Source organism: Vitis riparia, chromosome 19 (assembly GCF_004353265.1).
Source record: "Vitis riparia cultivar Riparia Gloire de Montpellier isolate 1030 chromosome 19, EGFV_Vit.rip_1.0, whole genome shotgun sequence".
In the NCBI taxonomy this organism is placed as follows: Eukaryota; Viridiplantae; Streptophyta; class Magnoliopsida; order Vitales; family Vitaceae; genus Vitis; species Vitis riparia.
Genome location: NC_048449.1, coordinates 4716151 through 4739905, shown reverse-complemented (window position 1 = coordinate 4739905; position 23755 = coordinate 4716151). Strand labels below are relative to the sequence as shown.

General features: G+C 35.9%; 4 protein-coding genes across 4 annotated transcripts; all 4 read right to left on the bottom strand.

Annotated features, from left to right (window-relative positions):
• Window positions 1-843: 843 nt before the first annotated feature.
• LOC117909114 (S-locus-specific glycoprotein S13-like) lies at window positions 844-1422 on the bottom strand. Its single transcript, XM_034823014.1, has one exon. The coding sequence runs from the start codon at window positions 1420-1422 to the stop codon at window positions 844-846; it is 579 nt and encodes a 192-aa protein (XP_034678905.1).
• Window positions 1423-3297: 1875 nt separating this feature from the next.
• Window positions 3298-5956, bottom strand: LOC117908949 (G-type lectin S-receptor-like serine/threonine-protein kinase SD1-1). Its single transcript, XM_034822813.1, has 7 exons — window positions 5784-5956; window positions 5321-5446; window positions 5106-5230; window positions 4795-5005; window positions 4411-4648; window positions 4182-4332; window positions 3298-4065 (listed from the first exon to the last, which is right to left on the bottom strand). Exons 1-7 carry the CDS (start codon window positions 5872-5874, stop codon window positions 3757-3759), a joined length of 1251 nt encoding a protein of 416 aa, XP_034678704.1. The 5' UTR covers window positions 5875-5956; the 3' UTR covers window positions 3298-3756.
• LOC117909112 (S-locus-specific glycoprotein S13-like) lies at window positions 5874-7049 on the bottom strand. Its single transcript, XM_034823013.1, has 2 exons — window positions 5952-7049; window positions 5874-5884 (listed from the first exon to the last, which is right to left on the bottom strand). Exons 1-2 carry the CDS (start codon window positions 6964-6966, stop codon window positions 5874-5876), a joined length of 1026 nt encoding a protein of 341 aa, XP_034678904.1. The 5' UTR covers window positions 6967-7049.
• A 9327-nt stretch (window positions 7050-16376) lies between these two features.
• Window positions 16377-20353, bottom strand: LOC117908935 (receptor-like serine/threonine-protein kinase SD1-8). Its single transcript, XM_034822791.1, has 7 exons — window positions 18793-20353; window positions 18568-18669; window positions 18111-18310; window positions 17778-17988; window positions 17420-17654; window positions 17172-17319; window positions 16377-16930 (listed from the first exon to the last, which is right to left on the bottom strand). The coding sequence occupies exons 1-7, from the start codon at window positions 20087-20089 to the stop codon at window positions 16622-16624; spliced, it is 2502 nt and encodes an 833-aa protein (XP_034678682.1). The 5' UTR covers window positions 20090-20353; the 3' UTR covers window positions 16377-16621.
• Between the last annotated feature and the right edge of the window lie 3402 nt (window positions 20354-23755).

Here is a 23755-nt window from a genome sequence, read left to right as displayed (position 1 = left end):
TTTTTTTTGGTCTTCTGATTAGTGTATGACTCTGGAACAGACGGTGACAAGAATGAAGTATCTATTTCCCCAGATTTCCCTGCTTCTTCAGAAAATGAATCAGATATTTGCCTTCTGCTTGTTAGGATTATTACAAGTCAGTTCATCATTAGTTAACCTGTATCCTAAGAACTATGGTTCTTCAGGAGCATAATATAGGGGTATTATTTTTAACTAGATTATAATTTTCTTGTGAAGTTGAATCTCTGTCCTCTGGAAAATAATTTTTAGCTCAATTTTAAAACCTAGGTGTATCCCACACCTTAACAATCACTGAGTTGCCTTTTTTCGAAACTTTCTATGTTTATCTGTGTCACCCTAGTTGAATCAAGTAGCTAGCAACCTCAAGTCTTAAATGAAAAATAAGACACTCTAAAAAGATCTTAAATCCTAATGAATAAAACAAAACTGTACGCAAATCTTAAGCTACATAGCCTAATGTGCCAATAGTCTCCCTTTTTTTTTAATCATTTTGTGATAAAATACAAATTACATAAACCTTCTCAATACCCTCAAATACAGTATGCAAATATCTTAACAAGCACTCGTCTAAACCAAACATTCCCTAACTAGCATATGAAAATTGAACCGCATAAAAAAATGAGCAACGCCCCAAGTATCTGTGACCTGCACACACCAAGCCACCAAGCAACCGAATAACCACTCTTTTCTGAAGTCAACTCTCTGTTATCGATTAAGTCACCCAACCGCATCAAACAGCTTCCATTAAAATTTGAATTAGCATATGCTGTACATGAACAATTCTTCAAGCACTCCACCTCTCATTCCTTAAGGCTCATACTCTTATGCAAATGACACTCTTATCAAGATGGGAAATTTTACTCCTGCAACCTTTACGAACACCTCTCCACCATGGCAGCCCAACGACATTCTTCGCATGCAACCATCAGATGCATCAAGTACTTTCCATTTCTCTTGTGATTTTTGTGCAAACCCTGTCAAACGCTCGCAAATTGGTGACTTGTTGATTTTGCAAATGTCAATAACACCACACTGCCCATAACTGTCAGAAGGGTCATCGGGATTTGAGTACATGACAACCCATTCAGAGCTTCTTGGGTGCAAAACAAGACGCTGGAGCAAACCTGAGTGGTTCATTGTTAGGCTCATGCAGTATAAACAACTCATCCTCAGCAAATACAAAAGCTGGCCCATTGGGAGACCATTGTTTTGAGTTCCATTCCATGGCCCAGAGCGATGCCTTTTTTCAGATCCCATGCTAACAACCATTTGAGGCAGCCCACGAACTTGAATTCTGTAAGTGAAATCTCTGATAGATGGATCATCAACACTTTCCCATGATTTTAAATATCGTTCTAAGCCAATCTTTAAGTTCCTGCCTATCTTCATTCCTGCTAACATTGAGTCTGTTGGATGATCAAAGCTCTGCCATAGATAACTCTGAGAACTCTCTTGAATATCATCCTTGAGAACTAGGTTTCCAGTCTGTAGGAGCTGTGCAACTGGATTTTCTGCTACTCTTTGATGAATTTGAAGACCAAAGTACACTCTTTGTTTGATTGAGAAGAGCAAGTTCTCCACTATCGGTGACAGTTAAAACTCCATAAGAATCTGCTTTGCAACCCAAACATCTGTGTGTGGGGTACTTTTATACCATATTCTTAAGTACCTATTCTTCGACTTTCCAGGAGAGAAGGAGCCTAGCTCAAAGCTTTGGCCTGAGGATTCTTAAGTCTCGCCATCACTTAAGGATTGACTCTTAACTATAGTATCAAATGCAATCGAGAATTCCAAGAGGATTAAGAAAGAAATCAAGGCAAAAACGAAGGCGGAGATGATACGGTTGTCTATCAACATTTCTACTTGCAGATAAGATAGATTTTATTAGATGGATGAAAATATATAGGTATAGATCATGAACAAGTGAAGTAGGATAATTGAATTCTGTAGTTTCTAGTGTAGCATGTGGCAGAACTACCATACTATGGTCAATAGAATCCATCCCGTCAGTGTAAAACTGACAAGGGATCACTTGGACTTTCCAGTGTGTCCAATGTCAAGTCTACTAAGGTGCGTGGATGCCACACTTCTCAACTTGACCAATTCAAGCATGTTTAAATTGCAAAATAGTTAACAAAATTGGTTGTAGATAAGTTTCTTAAAACAAACTAGGGGATACAACTTCTTAAGTTCCTTCCAATGTTTTTAGAATAGGATGGATTATTGAATAAAAAACGTTATTGATTTTCGATTCGAATCAATGACTCAATTATAATCAAACTAATGATGTAATAATTATATAATTTATATATTATATAAAATAAAAAAATAAATATAAGAAATTTAAATTATATCATTACAAATTTTAACAATATTTAATTTCATACTATATATATATGTTAAACTTTATTAAAAAGAACATGTATAATATTTAACTATAAAGATATGTTTAAGACGAAAAAAAAAATCAAAATATCTAATTTTATCTCCTTGTTTTTGTATTTTATTATTTTAAATTTATTATATGAATTATATATATATTAATTTGATTATTATTATTATTTTTGAAAAAAAACATTAATCTTGCTATATATTTAGTTTTACAACGCTATTACTTTATTAGCATGTCATATAGCTCAATGGCCTCACCCTTGCTTTTAAAGCTGGAGTCAATGGATCAAATCTCTGCACAGGCTCAACTGGTTTGGGCTTTTGAGATTGGATTGGGCTTTGGCCCTCCTTTAAACCCTCTAGGGCTCAACTGGTTTGGGCTTTTAATGGGTGTCTGGCTGTAGCCCCTATTGGGCTTCTAGGGGAAGTGGAAGTTTGGCCCAGGCTTGGGCTTGACCGGTTCTTAGAAAGCTGGACGGTTCAGCGGTTCAACACCGTTTTAACATGAAAACGGTTCCCTGGGGCAAACCGGACCAGAGAGATGGCCAGTCCACGGTCCGGTTTTCAAAACATTGGTTCCTCTTAAATTTTTCACAAATGTCAATTCATCTTAAGTGTATGGGAGTTGTGTTGATCTCCATTGCAAGGAATTCTTTTTTGAGCCTCGGTATTAAATGAATCATTGGTTCCAACAATACTAACTTGAAGAAAAATTGTCATTTGGACATGAAGATTCTGTGTGCGTGTGTGTTTTTGGGATGAAGAACTCTTTTAGTTTCATGTTAGAGAGATCTTGCAGAAGCACATTACCTACTGCTGAGTAAACTGTAATTTTCAGTATACACAATAAGACAACAGAATTCATATGAAGTCATCTGATTCCTACTTGTCTTTGTTGATTTTCAATTCTTACCCCTATTTACCTGAAATTATTGCAAGCCACCATCCTATGGCTTTATAACAGTCACAAGTAGAAGCCTTATTTGATTAGCTTTTATTGTCTGATCTTTACTTCCTATTGATATTTCAAAGGACTTTAGAACTTCAAAAATTCTCGAGATAATTGAAAGTAAATGGTTGGAACCAAATTATAAGTCCTATGCACCCTGAGGAGACAAAAAAAAAAACAGAGAGACAGTAGCACATAAGGTGACTGTAGAATACATGTTCTTCTGCTTATTACCAACCAGATCCAGAGGGAATCTGAATTTAGAAATTCTACTAGTGAGTCTTAAGTTGCAGATTACAGTGCCCTGAGCCGCAACAGAGGAACCTTTGCAGCCCGTTTTAGTCAGAGAAGCTGGCACCTGCATAAATAATTCACTAAGCAGATGTTTGAATTCTTTATCTACCTTTTAGCATTGAGATGGTTACTGCATTTTCTGAATGTAACTCTATCTTTGCTGACATTGTATCTGTATCCACTGAAGATCTTTCTGTGAAGAAACCAGGATGTTTAGGTTGAGGCAATGTTGCTCCCTCATTACCCAACATGAAAATCACTGATGACATTGCTGGTCTGTCTGCTGGAAGGTTTTGAACACATAGTAAACCTACTTGTATGCATCGTAATACTTGCGATGCAACACATGAATCTTCCAAACATGCATCCATTAATTCCAAGGCCTTGTTTTGTTCCCACAGCAGCCATGCCTAGAGAAAAAATCATATTTATTGTCTTTCACAAAAGACAGAAAAAGCTAGAGAGTAGAGACAAATTGAGAGAGAGAGAAAGAGAGAGTAAACACCATTGCGTTCTTTCTACTTACATGTCCCAAAAGGTTATGGTGGTGATCTGGATGAGAGAACCCTCTGTTCTTTTTACCACTGACAATCTCTAGTAAAAGAACACCAAAGCTAAAGACATCTGATTTGATAGAAAAGTGCCCATCAATCACATACTCCGGGGACATATAGCCACTGCACCAACATTTTCAAGTATAAGTTCTTTGAAGGGATAAATTCCATTTTATAAGATTATAAAGGTTTATAACTCACTAAGTCCCAACAATTCTCTTTGTTCTCGTTTCCATTTCATTCTCTCCAAAAATTCTTGCCAGGCCAAAGTCTGAAATTTTAGGGTTGAGATGGTCATCCAGTAAAATATTGCTCGTCTTGAGATCCCTGTGAATAATTTGAAATCTAGAGTCTTGATGGAGGTAGAGAAGCCCTCGTGCTATCCCCATAACAATCTCGCAACGCTTATCCCATGCCAATAATGCTCTTCTGTTGTGATCTGCACAATACATTCACCTTTATAAAAGTTTTTATTAGGCCTAATTCATTGCTTAGATGTGTGAATTGAGTTGAACACGAATGGGTGTAATATGGGTGATCAAAAAGTGAAACTAATCCTAACAGATAGGGATAAGAAGCTCAAACCAAAAATAAAATAATCCAAGCTTTTGTTAGGCATATATTCGTAGAGTAATATTCTTTCTTCTCCTTGAATGCAGCAGCCCAAAAGCCTGACAAGATTCTTGTGCTGAAGTTTCGCAATCAAAACAGCTTCATTCTTGAACTCTTGCACACCCTGTGCTGAATTCTTGGACAATCTCTTCACTGCAACTGCTACTCCTTCTGGTAGATTGCCCTGCAAAATATGATGTGTAAGATGCAGATATTTTTCTCTTCTTTCTTTTGAAATCATTTTTGGGTTACCAAGATGCAATGATGCATAAGAGGGCGCATACCTTGTACACAGACCCAAAGCCACCTGCTCCAATCTTGTTGGTGTTAGAGAAGTTATTAGTAGCAGTTGCAATGGTGGGCAAGTCAAACAAAGGTAACTCTAAGTTCTCCTTCTTGCTTTCCTGGTCTGTTAAATGGGATAATAATTTAGAAGCTGCTTTTAAAGCACTACCACATGGTTTTCAATAAAATCATCAAGGTCGATAAGTATGCATACCTGTTCCCATTCTTCTCTTCTTCCAAAATTGAAACCAGATTGCCAAGCCCAAGGTGAGGATTCCAGAAAAGGAAGATATAACAAGGATGATCACTAGTTTTTTCTTCTTCTGAATAGTGTTTAACCCTGGAACGGACAGTAACAAGAATGAAGTAACCATTTCCCCAGATTCCCCTGTTTCTTCAGAAAATGAATTGGATGTTTGCTTTCTGCTTGTTAGGGTTATTACAAGTCAGTTCATCATTAGTTAACCTGAATCCTAACAGCTATGGTTCTTCTGGAATATAATATAGGGTCTTGGTTTTAACTAGATTATAATCTTCTTGTGAAATTGAATCTCTGACTTTGGAATCTAAGTAATTCTGCATCTTGATTTACCAGGATAACTTAGGGCTTAGGCTATTGGAGACAACCCCAATAGCTTACAATCAAAAAGTGATTTACATAAAATCAAGTGTCTTACCTCGCTCTGAAGTGTGTATGCGGATATAGATGTCCTCCGCAGGTTTTTCTGAAGTTAACTCTCTGATATCAATCAGGTTCCCGAACCACATCAAACAGCCACTGCTTCCATTAAGATTTGAGTAGGCATATGCTGTACAAGAACAGTTGTTCAAGCACAACGCCTTACACTCCCCAAGGCTCACACTCAAAATCACATGAAAATCTATTAAGTCGGGCAATTTCACCCCTGTTACCTTTACAAATCCCTCTTCACTTTGGCAATCTAAAGGCATTCTTCGTGTGCATCCACCAGATGTATTAAACATGTTCCATTCTTCTTCTGAATTCGGTGTGAAACCCGTCAAACATTCACAAATCTGCAACTTGCCCATTCTGCAAATACTATTAGCACCACACCGCCCATAATTTTGACAAAGGTCATTAGGTATCGAGTACAATTCATCCCATTCAGAGCTCCCTTTTTTCAATAGAAGACGCTGGACGAAACCTGAATGGTTCAATGTTAGTTTTGTAAAAACCGCATCGTTGTGAGACTCATAGAACGCATATACCTCATCCTCTTTGTAAACAAAAACTGATTTGAAAACCCCGTTTTTCAACGCCGGAAGACCATTGAATTCAATTCCATTCCATGGCCCAGATCGGACTTTTTTGCTCGATCCCGTACCAAGAACAACATAAGGCAGCACATTAATATCGATTCTGAGAGAGAAGTCTCCAAGGGATGGATCATCTGCACTTCTCCATGATGTCAAATTTCGTTGTACACCAGTCTTTAAGTTCCTTCCCATCTTCATGCCTGGCAACAGTGTGTCTGATGGATGATCAAAGCTCTGCCATATGTAGCTTTTAGAACTCTCATTACTGTTGTCCCTAAGAACAAGATTTCCAGTCTCCAGGAGCTGTGCAACTGGATTTTCTGGTACCCTTGATAAATTGGGAGACCAGATTACACTCTTTGTCCGGTTGAGAAGAACAAGGCCATTGTTGATGATGGTTAAAACTCGGTAAGAATCTGTGATGGGGTTGTTTCTGTTGGCAACCCATACAACTGTCTGGGGTGTATTCTTGTACCATATTCCTAAGTACCAATTATTGGAGTTTCCAGGAGAGAAGAAGCCTAGTTCAAAGCTTTGGCCTGAGGAAACTAAAGTCTCACCATTGCTTATGGATTGGTGCATCCTTATGGAATCAGCTGCAATACAGAACTCCAAGGGAACTGAGAGACAAATCCAGGCACAAAAGAAGGCGAAGAAAAGATGGGTCTCCATCGACGTTTTTCACAGATGAGAAGAAGACTTCTATATACTAGTTAAAATAAATACTAAAATTTCTCTAACGTAGGTTTTTCCTAGAATTTGTCAGACAGCTCCTCTTCAGCAACCAAGACACAGCATCAAGAGGATAAGGTTGCAGTTTTTGACTTGGCCAGGCTTTCAGTCCAAGTCCAACAGAGTAGCGCATTTCGATTGGAAGAACTGTCTCAATAGGGTGACTTGGAATTTTCCAATTCCAATGAAAAACAAGTTACCAAAATGCAAAATTATTGAGTCTTCCCAAATGTTCCCTAATCCAATTGAAAAAAATGTCAGAAGATCATACTATCTGAAATGAGTTTGTGTTCTAGAGCCTGGAAGTAGCTACCATCTCAATGGTTGCTTGGCATGCCAATCTCGATGTCTGGTTTGTCTTTGTTAATTTGATAAACATCTATCTCCATTTACCTGAATTCTTTCAATGGTAGTCCGAAAGAAGGAATCATGTAAATCATTGTTGACTAGTATAAGATTGGATGACTGTTATACTCTGGTGGGTAGTACTTTTCAGTGATAACTGATAACTTCACAGGATTATATACCATAAGATTGGTGAGAAGTATGAATAAAATTGAAGGCTCTCAAACAATAAAACATTAATTTTTCCACAGATCGATTTGCTATATTGGATACAGCAGCCCTGAAACAGGGACTGCAGCATCATCCATCGGACAGCAGAATCCTCATTCTATGCATTTATCATCAAATAGGTGCATTTCTTATAAAATATTATGATATATTTATAATTAATCAACTAGATTATTTTAATATAAAAATATATTCATTTACAATACTTTAGTCTAATAAATAAATAAAAATATTTATAAGATATATAATATTTGTTTTCAAATATATATATATAAAATAGTGTTTTATTTATATTAATATTTCTTTCATATTAATAATATTTCTATTTCTTGTACCATTCTATATAATTCTATTACCTTATTAGTTTCAAACTTTTTGAATAATTTAAATTAAATTTGAAATTTTATTTTATATATTCATTATTAAAAAAGGTAGTTTGTTTGGAAATTATGTAAAGAAAATATTTTTATATATTTTAAAACCAATTGAAATAATATATAAATATATAAAATAATATAAATAACCCTTAATATAATTATCTTTGTGAATTTTTTTTAAAAGATACACATTTTTCTTATGGATAATAATTTGTTTTTTATTTCATCCTTTTTTATCACCTAATCTATTTCTTTTGTCCTTCATTTACTTGCGTAAAATACGGAAATATATAGAAGAAAAGGAGTACATTTGTAAAAGAAGAGAATGAAAGAAAAAAATGTCACTTTTTTTTTTTAAAAAAAAAAAAAAAAGAGAGAGAGAGAAAAGAAAAGAAAACAAAGAAAGTTTTTGTTTTCTTTTTTACTTCTCAATAATAAATTTGTTGTCATTATATTAAAATAAAAACAGAAATAACATATATATCAAACTTCAATTAACACTTCACAATTTGTGTTATAATATAATAGATAAAATTTAAGGGTTATGGTTGTTGTTTTTTAAAATTGTTTTGAACAACATATTTTAGTGTTTTCAGAAAAAAAAAAAAAAAAAAAAAGTATTTGGGAACTGAATTTTGGAAAATAATTTTTATTTAAAAAAAAATCATGTTTGATTGAGTTAATAAAAAAAATTAGAACAAATAAATCAACAAAACATGTTTTTTACATAATATGCAACTAATTATCAATTATATTTATGTTAGAAAGTTTTAACATTTTAAGAAAATTAGTTAAAACAGAAATATAAAATTTATTTTTATAAAAACATATTCTTAATTTAGGTTCTATTTGGATCAATTTTTGAAAATTTTAAAATTTATTTTTAAAATCTCGATAAGAGCTTTTATGCTTCTGGCCTTGAAGGGAATTTTTAATACGGAAGTATTTAAAAAGGTTGTTTCAAAGTTTTATTGAGAAGTTTTTTATATTTCATGAAATTTTTATAATAGTTTTTTGTTCAAAAAATCATGATTTGCTTCAATTTTAGCTTTCAACTAAGTAAAGAAAAAAAAAAAAAAAACTATTCAAATGGAACGTCAATTTATTTAAATAATTGTTTTTTACTAAAACAAATTTTATAATATTAATTATTTCTTTAAAATATGACGTTGCTTTAAGTTTTATTTTTAATGAAGAAAAAAGTAGAAAACATTTAAAATAAATACAATTATTTTGAAACAATTAATTTGATAATTGTATGATGAATTTAAAATAAATTTTTTAAAATACAATACAATGAAAATTATTTCCAAATTTACGATACTTTTTGTCACTTTTAAAGGTCTTTTGAAAAGATATTTTACATCATTTTTATATAAATGATACACGATAAAAAAAATTGAATTTACATTGAGGGTATCTCTTCAAGAGACACCTTCCATAATTTTTATATAACACACGTTAAAAAAATTTGAATTTACATTAAAAGTGCCTCTTTAAAAGACACATTTTATAATTTTACAAAATCGAATTTATATTAAAAGTGTACAATTTTCATATCAGTTGCATAATAAAAAAATTGAATTTATACTAAAAATGTCTTCTTAAGACACACTTTTTACAATTTCACAAAATTAAATTTATATTAAAGGTGTCTCTTAAAGAGGCACCTTCAACAATTCTTGTATCAGTCATCCATTAAAATAATTGAATTTATATTAAAAGTGTATTTTCAAAAGGCACATTTCACAATTTCATAAAATTAAATTTATATTAAAAGGTTTTCTTTCAAGAGACACTTTTACTATAAATTTAATTTTTTCGATAGGTGACTAATATAAAAATTGTGGAAAGTGTTTTTTCAAAAGACACATTTAGTATAAACTCAATTTTGTGGAATTGTATAGACTCTTTTAATGTAAATTCAATTTTTTTACTGATATGAAAATTATCAAAGATGTCTCTTCAAAAGACATCTTTAGTATTAATTTGATTTTATGGTATTGTAGAAATGATATTTCTTTAGTATAAATTCAATTTTTTTTAATATGTATGACTAATAAAAAAATTATGGAAAAGTGTCATTTGAAGAGACACTTTTAACATAAATTCAATTTTATAGAAATACGGAAGGAGTCTCTTCAAGAGACACCTATAGTGTAAATTCAATTTTTTTTTTAATTTTTACATTTATGGTTGATATGAAAAATATAGAAAGTGTCTCTTGAAGAAACACCTTTCAAAGTGGCTAAAAGTGCGTAGATTTGAAAATATTTTTGTACCTACCATATTTTAAGAATTATTTTTCAAATTACCATTTTTGAAGAATTATTTTTTAAAATATCCGTACAAGTTAAAAAAGCCCTACCCTAACGGCTAATCCGATAGTTTGATCTGTTCATTTATTTATGATTTTTGCAACACGTTGGACCTTTTCGTTGGATGCATTTAATAATTGGAAGAATACCACATTCAATCAGATTTTTTATAATTGTATAATGAATTTAAAATTAATTTTTTAAAATACAATATAATGAAAACTATTTCCAAATCTACAATACTTTTTATCACTTTTAAAGGCGTCTTTTGAGAAAACACTTTACATCATTTTATATAAATGATACAGATTCAAAAAAATTGAATTTACATTAAAAGTGTCACCTGTACCATAATCATCAGACGAATATGAAGTAGTGGATCATAGTAAAGTGCAATGGTCTTACCTTTCCTAGATGAGCCTTAAGCACAATCTAATGCGGTAGGTAGCAAAAATGGCCATCATTGATTCTCCACCTAATTCCCATTAAGAAGTGGATCTTACTCCTTTTCATGCGGACGAATGAACTTCATCCATCACTTTTGGATATTAAGATCCCCTTCTATATATATAAGCCTTATTGGACCTTTCTCAATCTAGGTCATGCCCAAAATAAAATTGATAATTAAAGGAACAATAAATACATGTCTTTTCTGGTTAGCTTATGGGCAGCTTCACATTCAATTTTCCCAAATGACCAAAAGGTTTTGAGTCAAAGTCAAGCTTAAAATGCTAAATTCTTCTCCACAAAAAAAAAATATTGTTAAATCACTTTGGTTTAATTGCTTCATTCCTCACTTCCCCTCGTGTTCATATGTATGCTAAGAACATTTGAGTTTGAATAAAGCATGTGGTGGAAAGTGTATCAAATTTGTTTTTGAGTCAACATGTAAGTCTTTGATATTTTCTTATTAAGATATATTTTTTGTAAGAAATTTTCTATTATTTTAAAAAAGGTATCCAATGACAATATTTTCATATAGGAATATGTTAATTTCTTTTAAAATATTATGTTTAGGAAGAATATAGTAAGAGATTCTAATTAAAGCAGAGATTTTTTTAGGGGTATGACTGGGGGTTAAGACATGACCAGCTAGTTAATAGAACCATGACACAGCATCAAGTGGATCACGTTGCAGTCTTCAAAGACTCCAGAATCTTAACAGAGTACCGTGATATGCAAGTTCAAGGGCTCAATCATTTCAATTGGAAGAATTGTCTGAACAGGGTAACTTGGAATTTTCCAATTCCAATGAAAAACAAGTTACTAAGATGTAAAATCAGTGTCTTCTCTTATGCCCCCTCAATTAATTGGAAAAAATGTTGCAAGATCAAACTATCTGAATTGAGCTTGCAGCATCTCAATGGTTGCTTGGCAGGTTTGCCCTTGCACCAGAAGTCCTAAGGAAAGAACCTATGTGAATCATCTGTTACATAGTTCTTGAATTCTTTCTCCTAAATAATTTGAAAGCTCCCACTAAGGTTTGCCACTGTATAGTATTCAAGTTAATGTTTTGCAAAAAATTTTGAAGCTTCTGGGAAGATGAAAAGAAGTTAAAAGATGTCTAACTTGAGAGAGACAGTAGAGATTCACACCTTATCATGTGAAGGTGTTTATTTGTTTAAGCTTCAAATCCTCTCATTTGATTTTCAATTTGTTTAACTCCATTCACTCCAATTTGTTGCAAGCTCATTGCACTTCCCAAGGACATTTCAAAGGATTTTGAACACCTCTAGAAATTGTTGAGATTTCGAATCAAGATTTTTTGTATAGCTCAGCATCTATATAAGCCCTATAAATGTGAACTCTGAGGAAAAGAAAGTGAAGCAGCCAAGTTGACTGCAGAATCCACATTCTTGTGCATATACCCAACTTGATCCTGTGAAAATATGAATTTCAAAAGTTGTACTAGTGAGTTTTAAGTTACAAGTCACACTGCCCTGAGCTGCCATAGAGGACACGCTCCAGCACATTTTATTCATACATTTAGAGGATTATGAAGCCCAGCAGATATGGTTCTAGTGCAGTAAATCCAATACCTTGGCCTCCTTGGGGCCAAGCTGTAATCTAGTTTTGCAACCTTAAGGAAATTGGTGCCCATCCATTGAAGAGCCTAGTGCTATATCCTACATGAATTAAACCTTGGATGCACCCTGCACATGCTGACACAGTGCTTGAATCCTTTATCTACCTTCTGGCACTGAGATGGTTACTACATTTTCTGAAGGTAACTCTTCACGTCCTGTTGTTGCATCTGTATCAATCGTACTTATTTCTGTGAAGAAACCAGGATGTTTAGGTTAAGGTAGTGTTGCTCCCTCAGTACCCAACGTGAAAATCACAGATGACATAGCTGGTCTATCTTCTGGGAGGTTTTCAACACAATAAACCGACTTGTATGCATCTTAGTAGCTGGGATTCAATACATGAGTCCTCCAAACATGCAGCCATTACTTCCAAGGCCTTGTCTTGTTTCCAAAGCAACCATGCCTAAAGCAATTGGAAGCCATATACTTTGTCAGAAAAGCAAGAGAGGGCATGCGTCTTTGATGTGTGTGTGTGACAGAGGTGGATTTTCTTTCTTTCTACTTGCATGTCCCAGAAGATTATGGTGGCAGTTTGAATGATAGAACCCCCTGTTCTTTATACAAGCCACAATCTCCAGCAGAAGCACACCAAAACTAAAGACATTGGATTTAACAGAAGATTTGCAATCAATCACATACTCAGGGGACGTGTAGCCACTGCATGAAGATTTCAAATGTAGGTTATTTCAAGGGAAAAGCACATCATTTCTAAAGTTGAAGTACAGAACTTACTATGTTACAATTACTCTGTTTTTGCTTCCATTTTATCCCCCTCCAAAAATTATTGCCAAGCCATAGTCTGAAATTTTGGGGTTCAGGTTTTCATCTAGCAGTATATTGCTTGCCTTGAGATCCCTGTGAATGATTTGAAGTCTAGAATCTTGGTGGAGATGAACAAGTCCTTGCAAGATCCCCATAACAATGTCAAAGCACTTTTTCCATGGCAGTAACGCTCTTCTGTTTTGATCTGCACATCATTTCAACCGTTGCAAATTTTGCGACTATAACTATTTGTACTCTATAGATGCATGAGCATGGTATGGATGATCATGTACCCAAACCAGTCCAAAGAGATATAAAGGGTTGAGAATTTCAAACAGAAATAAAATAATCCAAACTCTTGTTGGGCATATATTCATAGAGTGATATCCTTTCTCGTCCCTGAATGCAGCAGCCTAAAAGCTTCACAAGATTCTTGTGTTGGAGTTTGGCAATTAAAAAAATCTCATTCTTAAACTCTTGAAGACCCTGTCCTGAATTCTTTGACAACCACTTCACTGCTACTTCTTGTTCTATTGACAAACTACCCTGCATAGTCTCATAGGAAACACACTTTTTCTTACAATCAAATGTTACCTTGAAAACAGGACCAAAGCTGCCTGTGCCAATTCTATTTATGACACAGAAGTTGTTAGTAGCAGTATCAATGGTAGCCAAATCAAACAAAGGTAACTCCAAATCTTCCATCTCACTTTCCAGGCCTATTGATGAGATAGTGCCTACTTCATTACTGTACTCAGGATCCAGTTGTATGATATAGATTTTCAATGATGAAAGTTGAAACACTGAATGGACCAATAATTAGGATTACCTCATTTTTTTTCCTTTTTATGCACCAGAACACCAAGCCCAAGATTAGCATTCCAGAAATGGTCGATGCAACTAGGCCAGCAACCAGTTTTTTCTTCTTATTTGAACCATGGATTGACCCTGAAACAGGAGATGGGAAGAAATTTAATCATTTTGCTAAAAACTTTTGTTATCAAATCCTTGCTTCAGTCTTGTCTGCACCTTACTGCAGAGAGAGTTGGCCATCAATTGTTTCTGTGCCTTTAGTTAAAAGATAGAAACCATTACTGAGGATACTAGCTATTCCATGTCAAAATGTCCCACTATGATATATGACAAACAATCCTAACTTTCTTTCATATCCCAAAAATGAAAAAGATCCTAACTCACCTAGAGAAAATAATCAACCATGCAATCCGGATAGCAATGCATGTTAAACCTTCATGGATGAACAATAAAAGAGCTTGGAAGTGAAAAGAGTGTCGAATACTCTTACCTAGTTCCCCAGCTGGACATCTGATATAAAGGTCTTGCCCACTTTTCCAATCTGTGAACCCTCCAATATCAATCAGATCTCCATACCAGGTCAAACAATCACTGCTTCCACCTTTAATGTTTGAATTCGCATACGCCACACAGGAGCAGTTCTTCAAGCACTCTGCCTCACATTCCTTGAGGCTCATACTCTTGTTCAACCAAAACTCCAACAAGTCAGGCAATTTCACCCCTAAGACCTTCATAAGGTCATCTTTGCTCTTGCAATTCAAGGTCCCTGCCCTTTCACATCCACTAGACCAATCAAACATTTCCCATTCTCCTTTTGAGTTGGGGGTGAACCCCTTCAAACACTCACAGACTGGCATGCTGGAAAGCCTGCAAATGCCATTAGCACCACACTGTCCATAGTTGTCACATAGATCATACCACACTGTCCATAGTTGTCACATAGGTCATATGGTAACAGTGTACATAGTAGTCCACTCATCATTGCTTTCATTCAATATATTCCATTGCAGCAAGCCTAAATGATTGATGGTGACTCTCAGATTAGCAGAGTAGTTGCCAGCCTGAGACAAGTAATATACATTCTCCTCATTAAAAATCATTAATGGTAAATAGACCTCCTCATTGGGAAACACTGGTAAACCATTAAATCAAACTCCATTCCATGGCCCTGTGCGGTACTTTTTGACTGATCCCATGCCAACAGCCAGTTGAGGCAGCCTGGGAATATCTAATCTCCAAGTGAAGTTTCTAGTGGATGGATCATCAGTGCATTTCCATGATGTCAAATACTGTTCTAGATCAGGGTTTGATGACAGGGACTTGTGTGTCTACAGATCAGGGTTGTAGATCATCAGTACCAAAATCTATTGTCATAATAAAAATCTTATAATGATTAATCATGTAAATAGTTAGAAAGTTAGTAATTTGATAGTAATTAAGGTTTTTGATTATATAAATTCATTTTTATGTTATTGATTAATTTTCAATGTTTCAAATTTGAATTCGATTAATTTTATTTTGTATGAGAAAATGAGTTCAAGTGTTATGAAGTTAGAGGACTTCAAAGAAAAAAGAGAAAAAGTGACTTTTTTTGTTAAAGAAAAATAAAATAATAAAATAAAAAATCCACTTTTTAATTAAGGAAAAAATAGTAGAATTTCAATAAATTAATGCATGATAATATGAACCCCTCAAGCAAATAATGTTTTTTAGGGACTTTGGGGCTAAAATACTAAATTAATAGTTCTATGAAATTTATAAAATAATACATTATAAAAAAAAAATCTATGTAATTTGCAAGACTCCCATTCATTTTAATGGTGGGACATAGGAAAAACACTCATTCAATGTAGATACCAGCTACCATTCAAAGCAAGGTGTAGCAGTTTTGAAAGACCTTTTGTTAGGATTCCCTCCTAGATATATTTCCTTCTATGACTTTTCCAATTTGTATCGGACCTTTCTTCAATCTAGACCATGCCCAGAATGAAAATAATGATGGAAAGAACAGTAAATTCAAGTGCTTTAAGGCCCCATTGGGTGATGGATTTTCTGTGCTGGATGGCCAATTAGTTCGTAATTATCTACTTTTTGACTTGTTTTATGTTGTCTCCTGAAATACTCGATGAAACTGATCCCAGGCCAAATTGGTGGTGTATATGTACATGATATACATATGCCAGGGCATTCAGAAACATCCATAAGAGAGGAAGTGGAAGGTGGGTGGTTGATTCTCTATAGCTGGATTGGCCCCAGAGGCACCTTTTGTTAGCTACTAAGCAATGAAAAAAGTTGTATTTTATTCTTTGGATCGACAATGGAACAGATCATTTTCAAACTAAATCCAAATTTGACCAGATAAAGTCAGATTTAGTAGCAATTTCAGATAGGAAGCTGAGACACAGGTCTGAATCCATAGGGGGGTTGAGTACAAGATGATTATTAAACTGATTTGGAAGAAAAATACACACATAAGGTCACTTGTCTATTTTAGTATATGAGCTATGAATTCACCAAGAACAATACAAGACAATATGCTGAAATTTAAGCATATTATTTATTAAGTTCTGAACCACTATCGTGCTTCCATAACTGAAAGTGTCACACCATTTAAGGAACAAACTTCAGGCCTGTTTTGGGATATATGTGGTTCCACCCCACTTCTCAGATTTGAAAATGCCGGTTGTTTTGGAGAAGGTAAACGTACACTTTCATTGCCAAGCATTGAGACAACATCAGACATGGTAGGCCTGTCATCTGCACTTTCTTGAACACAAAGAAGGCCTACATTGATGTACCTCAACAGAATGTGTGTTGGCAATGTCTCTTCCAACCCTGGATCCATCAACTCCTGCCCCCTGCTGTCTTTCCACAGATCCCATGCCTAAATGAAGAAAATTATCCATTGATGCAAATTCCCGAAAAGTAAAAGATAATAAAGTTCTTTTTATATCAGCCAACAATATAAAATAAGCCTTGAAACTGAGTGGTAGACATAATGTGAAAATTTACTAGTATCCCAAGACAACCGGATAGGTAATATAACAAGGGAATTGAAAACTAGGAATTAGCATATCAAAACATCATAAATAGTTATGTAAGTGAATAAATATTGTGTTACTCACATATCCAAGAAGATTGAGATAGTCGGTTTGGTAAAATCCAGTATTCTTCTTGCCACTCAAAATCTCCAATAACAAGACCCCAAAGCTAAAGACATCAGATTTAGTGGAGAATAGACCTTCCAAAGCATACTCAGGGGACATATAGCCACTGGATTTGATTATTAATGAGAAAAATCATTCAGTAGCTGCATGATTTCAAATGTTGTATGAACATTCACATATTTTATAATTTGTCAAGTTTCACTTACTAAGTCCCAACTATATGATTTGTTACTTTTGATTCGTTGCCTCCAAATATTCTTGCCATTCCAAAATCTGATATTTTAGGATTCATATCCTTATCCAAAAGAATGTTGCTAGCCTTCAAATCTCGATGAATAATCCTCAATCTGGAGTACTGATGCAGATAAAGAAGTCCCTGAGCAACCCCTTCAATGATGTGAACCCGTGTCTTCCAATTCAGAATTCCATATTTTGTAGGATCTATCTCCATTTTACACCAAATAAATAGATGTTAGCAAATAAGTGGTGAAAAATTATGAATGTGTAAAGTTTTCTCATTGAATATACAGTAGCTGGAAGTGGATGTATGTGGAAGTTACAAACCAAAGAGGAAGAAATCCAAGCTTTTGTTGGACATATACTCGTAAATCAATATCTTCTCATCCCGCTCGATGCAGTATCCCAAAACTTTCACAAGATTCTTGTGTTGCAGCTTGGCTATAAGCATGGCTTCATTTTTTAACTCCTCCCATCCCTGTTTAGATCTTTTTGAGAGCCTTTTCACAGCTACCTCATATCCTCTTTGTGACTTTCCCTGTCATTGGAATTTCATGTGACTACAATTACACCAAGTAAAAGAAATTTGGTATATATCAAGTGGGCCTTCACACTCCAGGATAGATTGTAGAACATTATTGTCAGGGGTTGTAATCTCACCTTGTAAACAGATCCAAAACCACCCTCTCCTAGTTTATTTTCAATAGAGAAGTTATTTGTAGAAGCAGATACACTCGCAAAACTGAACATGGGCAAATCAACTTCCCTCTTCTCGCCCCTCCAAAGTCTATTTGTCTCGTCAAGCTCATCGCTGGTATCTTCTGAGTTGTTACCGAAATCAAATAGTAACAAATCTTCCCCTGCTTGGTAAAGAACAAACAGACATTAAATATCATAAGAATGTAGCAATTCTGGCATGGGAATAAATTATTCTCACATTGGATTTCACATACACACTCACATGTAATCAGAACATTGAAATCCTAATGTTACCTTAATTATTCAATAACAGTGGTAATGAACTCATTTAAAAAAAAGAACTGGTTTTGTATTTGCAGATGGAACCTAAAAACTGTTGAACTGCTTGGCCATCCTTCTGTCCATGAGAAATACTGACCTTTTCTTCGGAACCTTCGCCATATCCCATAATTGACAAATACTGAAGTTAAAGATATGGCCAGTGTAACAATTAACCATACCTTCCACTTACTGCTTGAAACTGTAGAAGGAAATATATCATATTAAATTTAGCTGAATCCATGGCCATTTTATTTTGAAAATAAAACAAGACCCATATGCTTTATGTCCTCCTACAATAACAACTATGACTCTTTTTTCTTACCTCTCTTATTTAGCTCAGAGGCAGCAAGTTTGATATAGAAACTTCTAGCATTACTGTCACCATCTGGTAGCTGCTCCACGTTTACAAGATCTCCACCCCATATTCTACACTCTCCCTCATAAGCATAAGCAGAGCAAGAGCAGCGATTCAGGCAAATTGATTCGCACTCCATACCACTCCTTGCTTGCAGTGTTACGGGATACTTGGGCAGTCTCACGTTAGACACCAAAAGAAACTGGTCTCGCTCCCCATTAGCATGGCTTTCATTGACACACTGCAAATCTGCTTTCCTCACACACCCTCCAGATCTGTCTTGCAGATTCCAGTCTTCAGGGAAGCGAGGTTCAAAACCTGGCAAGCATTCACAAAATTCAACAGAATCCCCAGTGCAGATTCCGAAAGGCCCACAGTAATCATAAACCTCACACTGTGTTTTTGGGTGAAGCCAAAATAAATCCCATTCATGTGTGCCTTCATGCCAATTCAGAGACCTAATCTGGCCTGACACATCTAGCACCAGTCTGCTCAGAATGGAGGGATTATGAAGAGAGTAAGTCAAATAGCTTTCATTCTCATTAAAGGATATATTGCACTTACACAAGTAGAAGAAACGCATCTCTGGAACCTGGCTGAAAATCTGCCCATCCCACACCCCAGTAGTCCAATACTTGTTGGGTCCTTGCAGGCCAAAAATCTGGCTAGTTCCATTAGGGTCGACCTGCAGGGAGAAATCTCCTGGACTGGGATCTTCTGCGCTCTTCCATGACATCAATGACCATGTTTTTCCAGCCCTTTTGTCGTACCCAAGCTTCATCCCCGGCAGGTAAGTGTGCGATGGATAGTCAAAGCTCTCCCATAAGACATCTGACTTCTTATTTTTCAAAACAAGATTTCCAGAATCCAACAGGGTTGCACTAGTGTTGCTGTTTGATGATATGCTTGTCACCTTGTACGAAATCTTCCCCTCCAAAATCTCGAGGTTGCCATCTGTGTTGACAGTAAGAACCACGGATGGATTTGTGAACGAATAATCTCGGTTAGCTACCCACACAATGGTTTGCTCTGAGAATTTCTTGTACCATATCCCCACATAATATTTTGTGGACTTTCCAGGAGAAAAGAATCCTAATTCAAAGTTACCACCAGCAGATATGATGGTCTGAGAGGTTGTGAGTGATTGACCTTGTAAGATTGTATCTGTAAAGGCATCGACAAATTGCCAGTGAAAACCTGAAGAAATAAGCAAGAAAACGAGATTAGCAGACCACCTTCTGGTTGAAATTTTCATGTTACCCATTACTCATAAGCAGCGTTTAAGCAGCCCATCAATAATCTTATGGCCATCCAAAACAGGCAGTGGCAGACCTGTGGCCCAGCGACTGGTGAGTCGAAATCTCCTTTCCACTGACTTCCCTTTCAATATATTTTCTAGGAAAATTCTACAGCACTGTGTGGTAGCAATCGAAGAATATCAATTCTACACCAGTGTGGTAGCAATAGAAGAACTTCTTGCACGTCTCCTTTGCACTGACTATCAGCATGTAACAAAGATCTGTTATCCAATCTTTATTCAAATTCAAATATTTCTTTGTATATAGCAGAGTAGTTGAGTCTTCCTTAAGACTAGGACTTCCTCTTGTATTTAATATTTCTTTGTATATAGCAGAGTAGTTCCTTAAGACTAGGACTTCCTCTTGTATTTAATATTTCTTTGTATATAGCAGAGTAGTTGAGTCTTCCTTAAGATTAGGACTTCCTCTTGTATTTAATATTTCTTTATATATAGCATAGTAGTTGAGTCTTCCTTAAGACTAGGACTTCCTCTTGTATCTAGGAGTGATCTTGTTATTCATTTGTGTATATGTACTCTATTTCGGTTAATGAAAATCAGTGGAAAAATCATAATTGATTCTCATCTCGGCATGGTATCAGAGCCCATATCGATTCCTCCCCATTAATTTTTTTTCTTCTTCTTCTCTTCTTTCCTCTATTGTTTCCCTCTTACTCTCTTGCTATCAAACACCACAATGACAACACCACACTCCACTAACATTACCTCTACCGCTAGTCCTCCAAACACTGAAATTCCTCTTATCACCATCAACATATCGGCTCAAGCACCACTCAAACTCACCTCCACAAATTACTTATCCTAGAAGTTGCAATTTGAAACTATATTCATTGGATATGACCTCATTGGGTATATCGATGGATCCAAATCATGTCCTTCCACCACCATCACAGTAAACAACACTGCCACAACCAATCCTTCTCACAAACTCTGGATTCATCAAAGCAACTGCTGCTAAATGCCTTAATTGGCTCTCTTTCCCTTACTATCATTCCCTTCATTACCCAAACCAAGATTGCCAAAGAAGCATGGACCATCCTTTCCAATACCTATGCCAAACTCTCACGTGGTCGCATCAAACAAGTCAAAACCAAACTTAAGAATCCAATAAAAGGCAGCCAGAATGTAACCGAGTATCTTCATTCTGTCAAAGCTTGTGCTGATGAACTAGCCATCCTAGGTGCACCACTGGATCCTGAAGACCTCACCAACAAGATCCTCGATGGCCTAGGCGACGACTACAAGGAATTGGTCCGTGTGGTACAAGATCGTGACACTTCCATCACATTTGATGAGCTCCACAAGAAGCTACTCTCCTATGAAGCCACTGCACCTGCAATCACAAGTTCAGAAACTTCACTTCCAATTATTGCCAATCTAACAAACAAAACAAACCACCAATGGCGCCCAAAAAAACCAAATAATTGGCGTACCCCCTCTCCCTCACATGCACCTGTTGGCAACCAGAATTGGCGTCCACTAGCACCCAATAATGGCCGTCTACCAATGAACTCAGATCAACGCTTCCAAAATCTTAGCAACCGTCCTCCATCTAGACCTTATCAAGGCTTCTGTCAAATCTGTGGCATCCAAGGACATACAACCAAGAGATGTCCCTCATTTCAAGTGTTTCCCATTCAACCATCTACCACTGCACCCTCATCCGCCAACAACTCAACTGCTCCTTGGCAGCCACGAGTTAACTTTGCTGCCAGCACCACATCACCAAACCCGACCTGGTTACTCGATAGTGGCGCCTCTCATCATGTCACAGCTGATCTAAACAATCTGTCCCTTCACTCACCTTACAACGGAATAAATGATGTTATGATCGGGGATGGTACAGGTCTCTCCATCACACACACGGGTTCCACTACTCTCTCCTCTCCACAATCAACTTTCACTTTATCTAATGTTCTTTGTGTCCCAACCATGAAAAAAAACTTAATTTCCATTTCTCAATTTTGCATCACTAACAATGCATCAGTTGAATTATTACCATCTTCTTTTTTTGTGAAGGATCTTCGTTCGGGGGCAATTCTATTCCAGGGCAGTACTAAGGATGGAGTGTATGAATGGACGGCTCCCAAAAACCCGATTCTAGCATTCTCTATAACCAAAACAACATCTATCAACTAGCATCATCGTTTAGGACATCCAACTCTTCCAATCTTACAACATATTCTCTCTAATTCTTTTTTAAAATCATATTCCTCTATGCCAAAAGATTTCTCATGTACTGCATGCCTTTGCAATAAAAGTCACAAATTACCTTTTTCTACTTCATCACTTGTGTCTACACACCCTCTTCAAATTATCTTTTCTGATGTTTGGATCTCTCCCATTATGTCTTCCACTGGTTTTAAATATTATGTCATATTTGTCGATCACTTTACAAAATATATCTGGTTTTATCCTCTCAAACGAAAATCAGATATTCACGAAGTGTTTAAACGCTATAAAACCATTGTTGAAAATTACTTCAACCACAAAATCGTCACTTTATATTCTGACAATGGGGAAGAATATTTGGGCCTCAAAGATTACCTTTCTACCGCTGGTATATCTCATCTAACTAGTCCACCTCATACAGCCGAACACAATGGCTACTCTGAAAGAAGACACCGTCACATTGTCGAGACTATCCTCACCTTACTCTCTCATGCCTTCTTACCTCTCACCTTTTGACCTCAAGCATTCAGTACTGTTGTATACTTAATTAATAGAATGCCCACTCCTACTCTCAACCTCTCCACTCCCTTTGAATTAATTTTCAAAACAAAACCAAAATATGCTAAACTCAAAATCTTCGGATGCTTATGTTATCCATGGCTTCGTCCTTATTCATCCCACAAACTAGCCCCCAAGTCCACACCTTGTGTTTTTCTTGGTTACTCTTTGTCCCAAAGTGCCTATCTCTATTTTGAACCAACCACCTCTAAAACATATGTCTCTCATCATGTCCAATTTGTTGAATCGATATTTCCTTACACCACACTCAACATTCAGCAACCACGTTTTACCACCACTACAGTTTCTAATTGGATTCCACCAGTTATCACAATTCACATTCCTCCTCCAACACAACCGCCTTCTTACACTCCAAAAGTACAAGCTCTGGACTTGGCCCCTGCTACAGATCACATCTCACACATGTTTCCACCACCCCATCAACCAGGACCTACACTACAACTAGAACCTGCCTCACAACAAGTCTCTACACCAACTCCTCGCCATTCCATGACTACCCGCGCCAAAAACCACATCACCAAACCTATCCAATAACCCAATCTCCACACACACCTAGCCTCTTTCCCTAGTTCTGAACCCACATCTGTTGCTCAGGCCCTCAAAGACTCAAACTGGCGCAAAGCTATGTCTGAAGTATGATGCCCTTGTTCGCAATGAGATTAGGAACTTGTTTCTCCAACCGACATCACCAACCTTGTAGGCTGTAAATGGGTGTTTCGCATTAAAAGAAACTTTTACAGTTCTATTGACAGGTTTAAAGCTCGTCTTATAGCCAAAGGCTTTCATCAACGACCAAGTGTGGACTATCTTGAAACATTCAGTCCGGTAATCAAGCCAACTACTGTGAGACTTGTGCTCAGT

Bases quoted from the DNA above. Each gene is read 5' to 3' on its own strand.
- LOC117908949 (XM_034822813.1), bottom strand. From the start codon at position 5,874: ATGTGGTTCGGGAACCTGATTGATATCAGAGAGTTAACTTCAGAAAAA. The intron at 5,231-5,320 runs GTATGCATACTT...CCCATTTAACAG, and splicing joins GAAGAGAAGAATGGGAACAG to ACCAGGAAAGCAAGAAGGAG. The intron at 5,006-5,105 runs GTATGCGCCCTC...CATATTTTGCAG, and splicing joins GCTTTGGGTCTGTGTACAAG to GGCAATCTACCAGAAGGAGT.
- LOC117909112 (XM_034823013.1), bottom strand. From the start codon at position 6,966: ATGCACCAATCCATAAGCAATGGTGAGACTTTAGTTTCCTCAGGCCAA.
- LOC117909114 (XM_034823014.1), bottom strand. From the start codon at position 1,422: ATGTTAGCAGGAATGAAGATAGGCAGGAACTTAAAGATTGGCTTAGAA.
- LOC117908935 (XM_034822791.1), bottom strand. From the start codon at position 20,089: ATGGGTAACATGAAAATTTCAACCAGAAGGTGGTCTGCTAATCTCGTT. The intron at 18,670-18,792 runs GTAAGAAAAAAG...TTCCTTCTACAG, and splicing joins CTCTGAGCTAAATAAGAGAG to TTTCAAGCAGTAAGTGGAAG. The intron at 17,320-17,419 runs GTAAGTGAAACT...AATCAAATCCAG, and splicing joins AATCATATAGTTGGGACTTA to TGGCTATATGTCCCCTGAGT.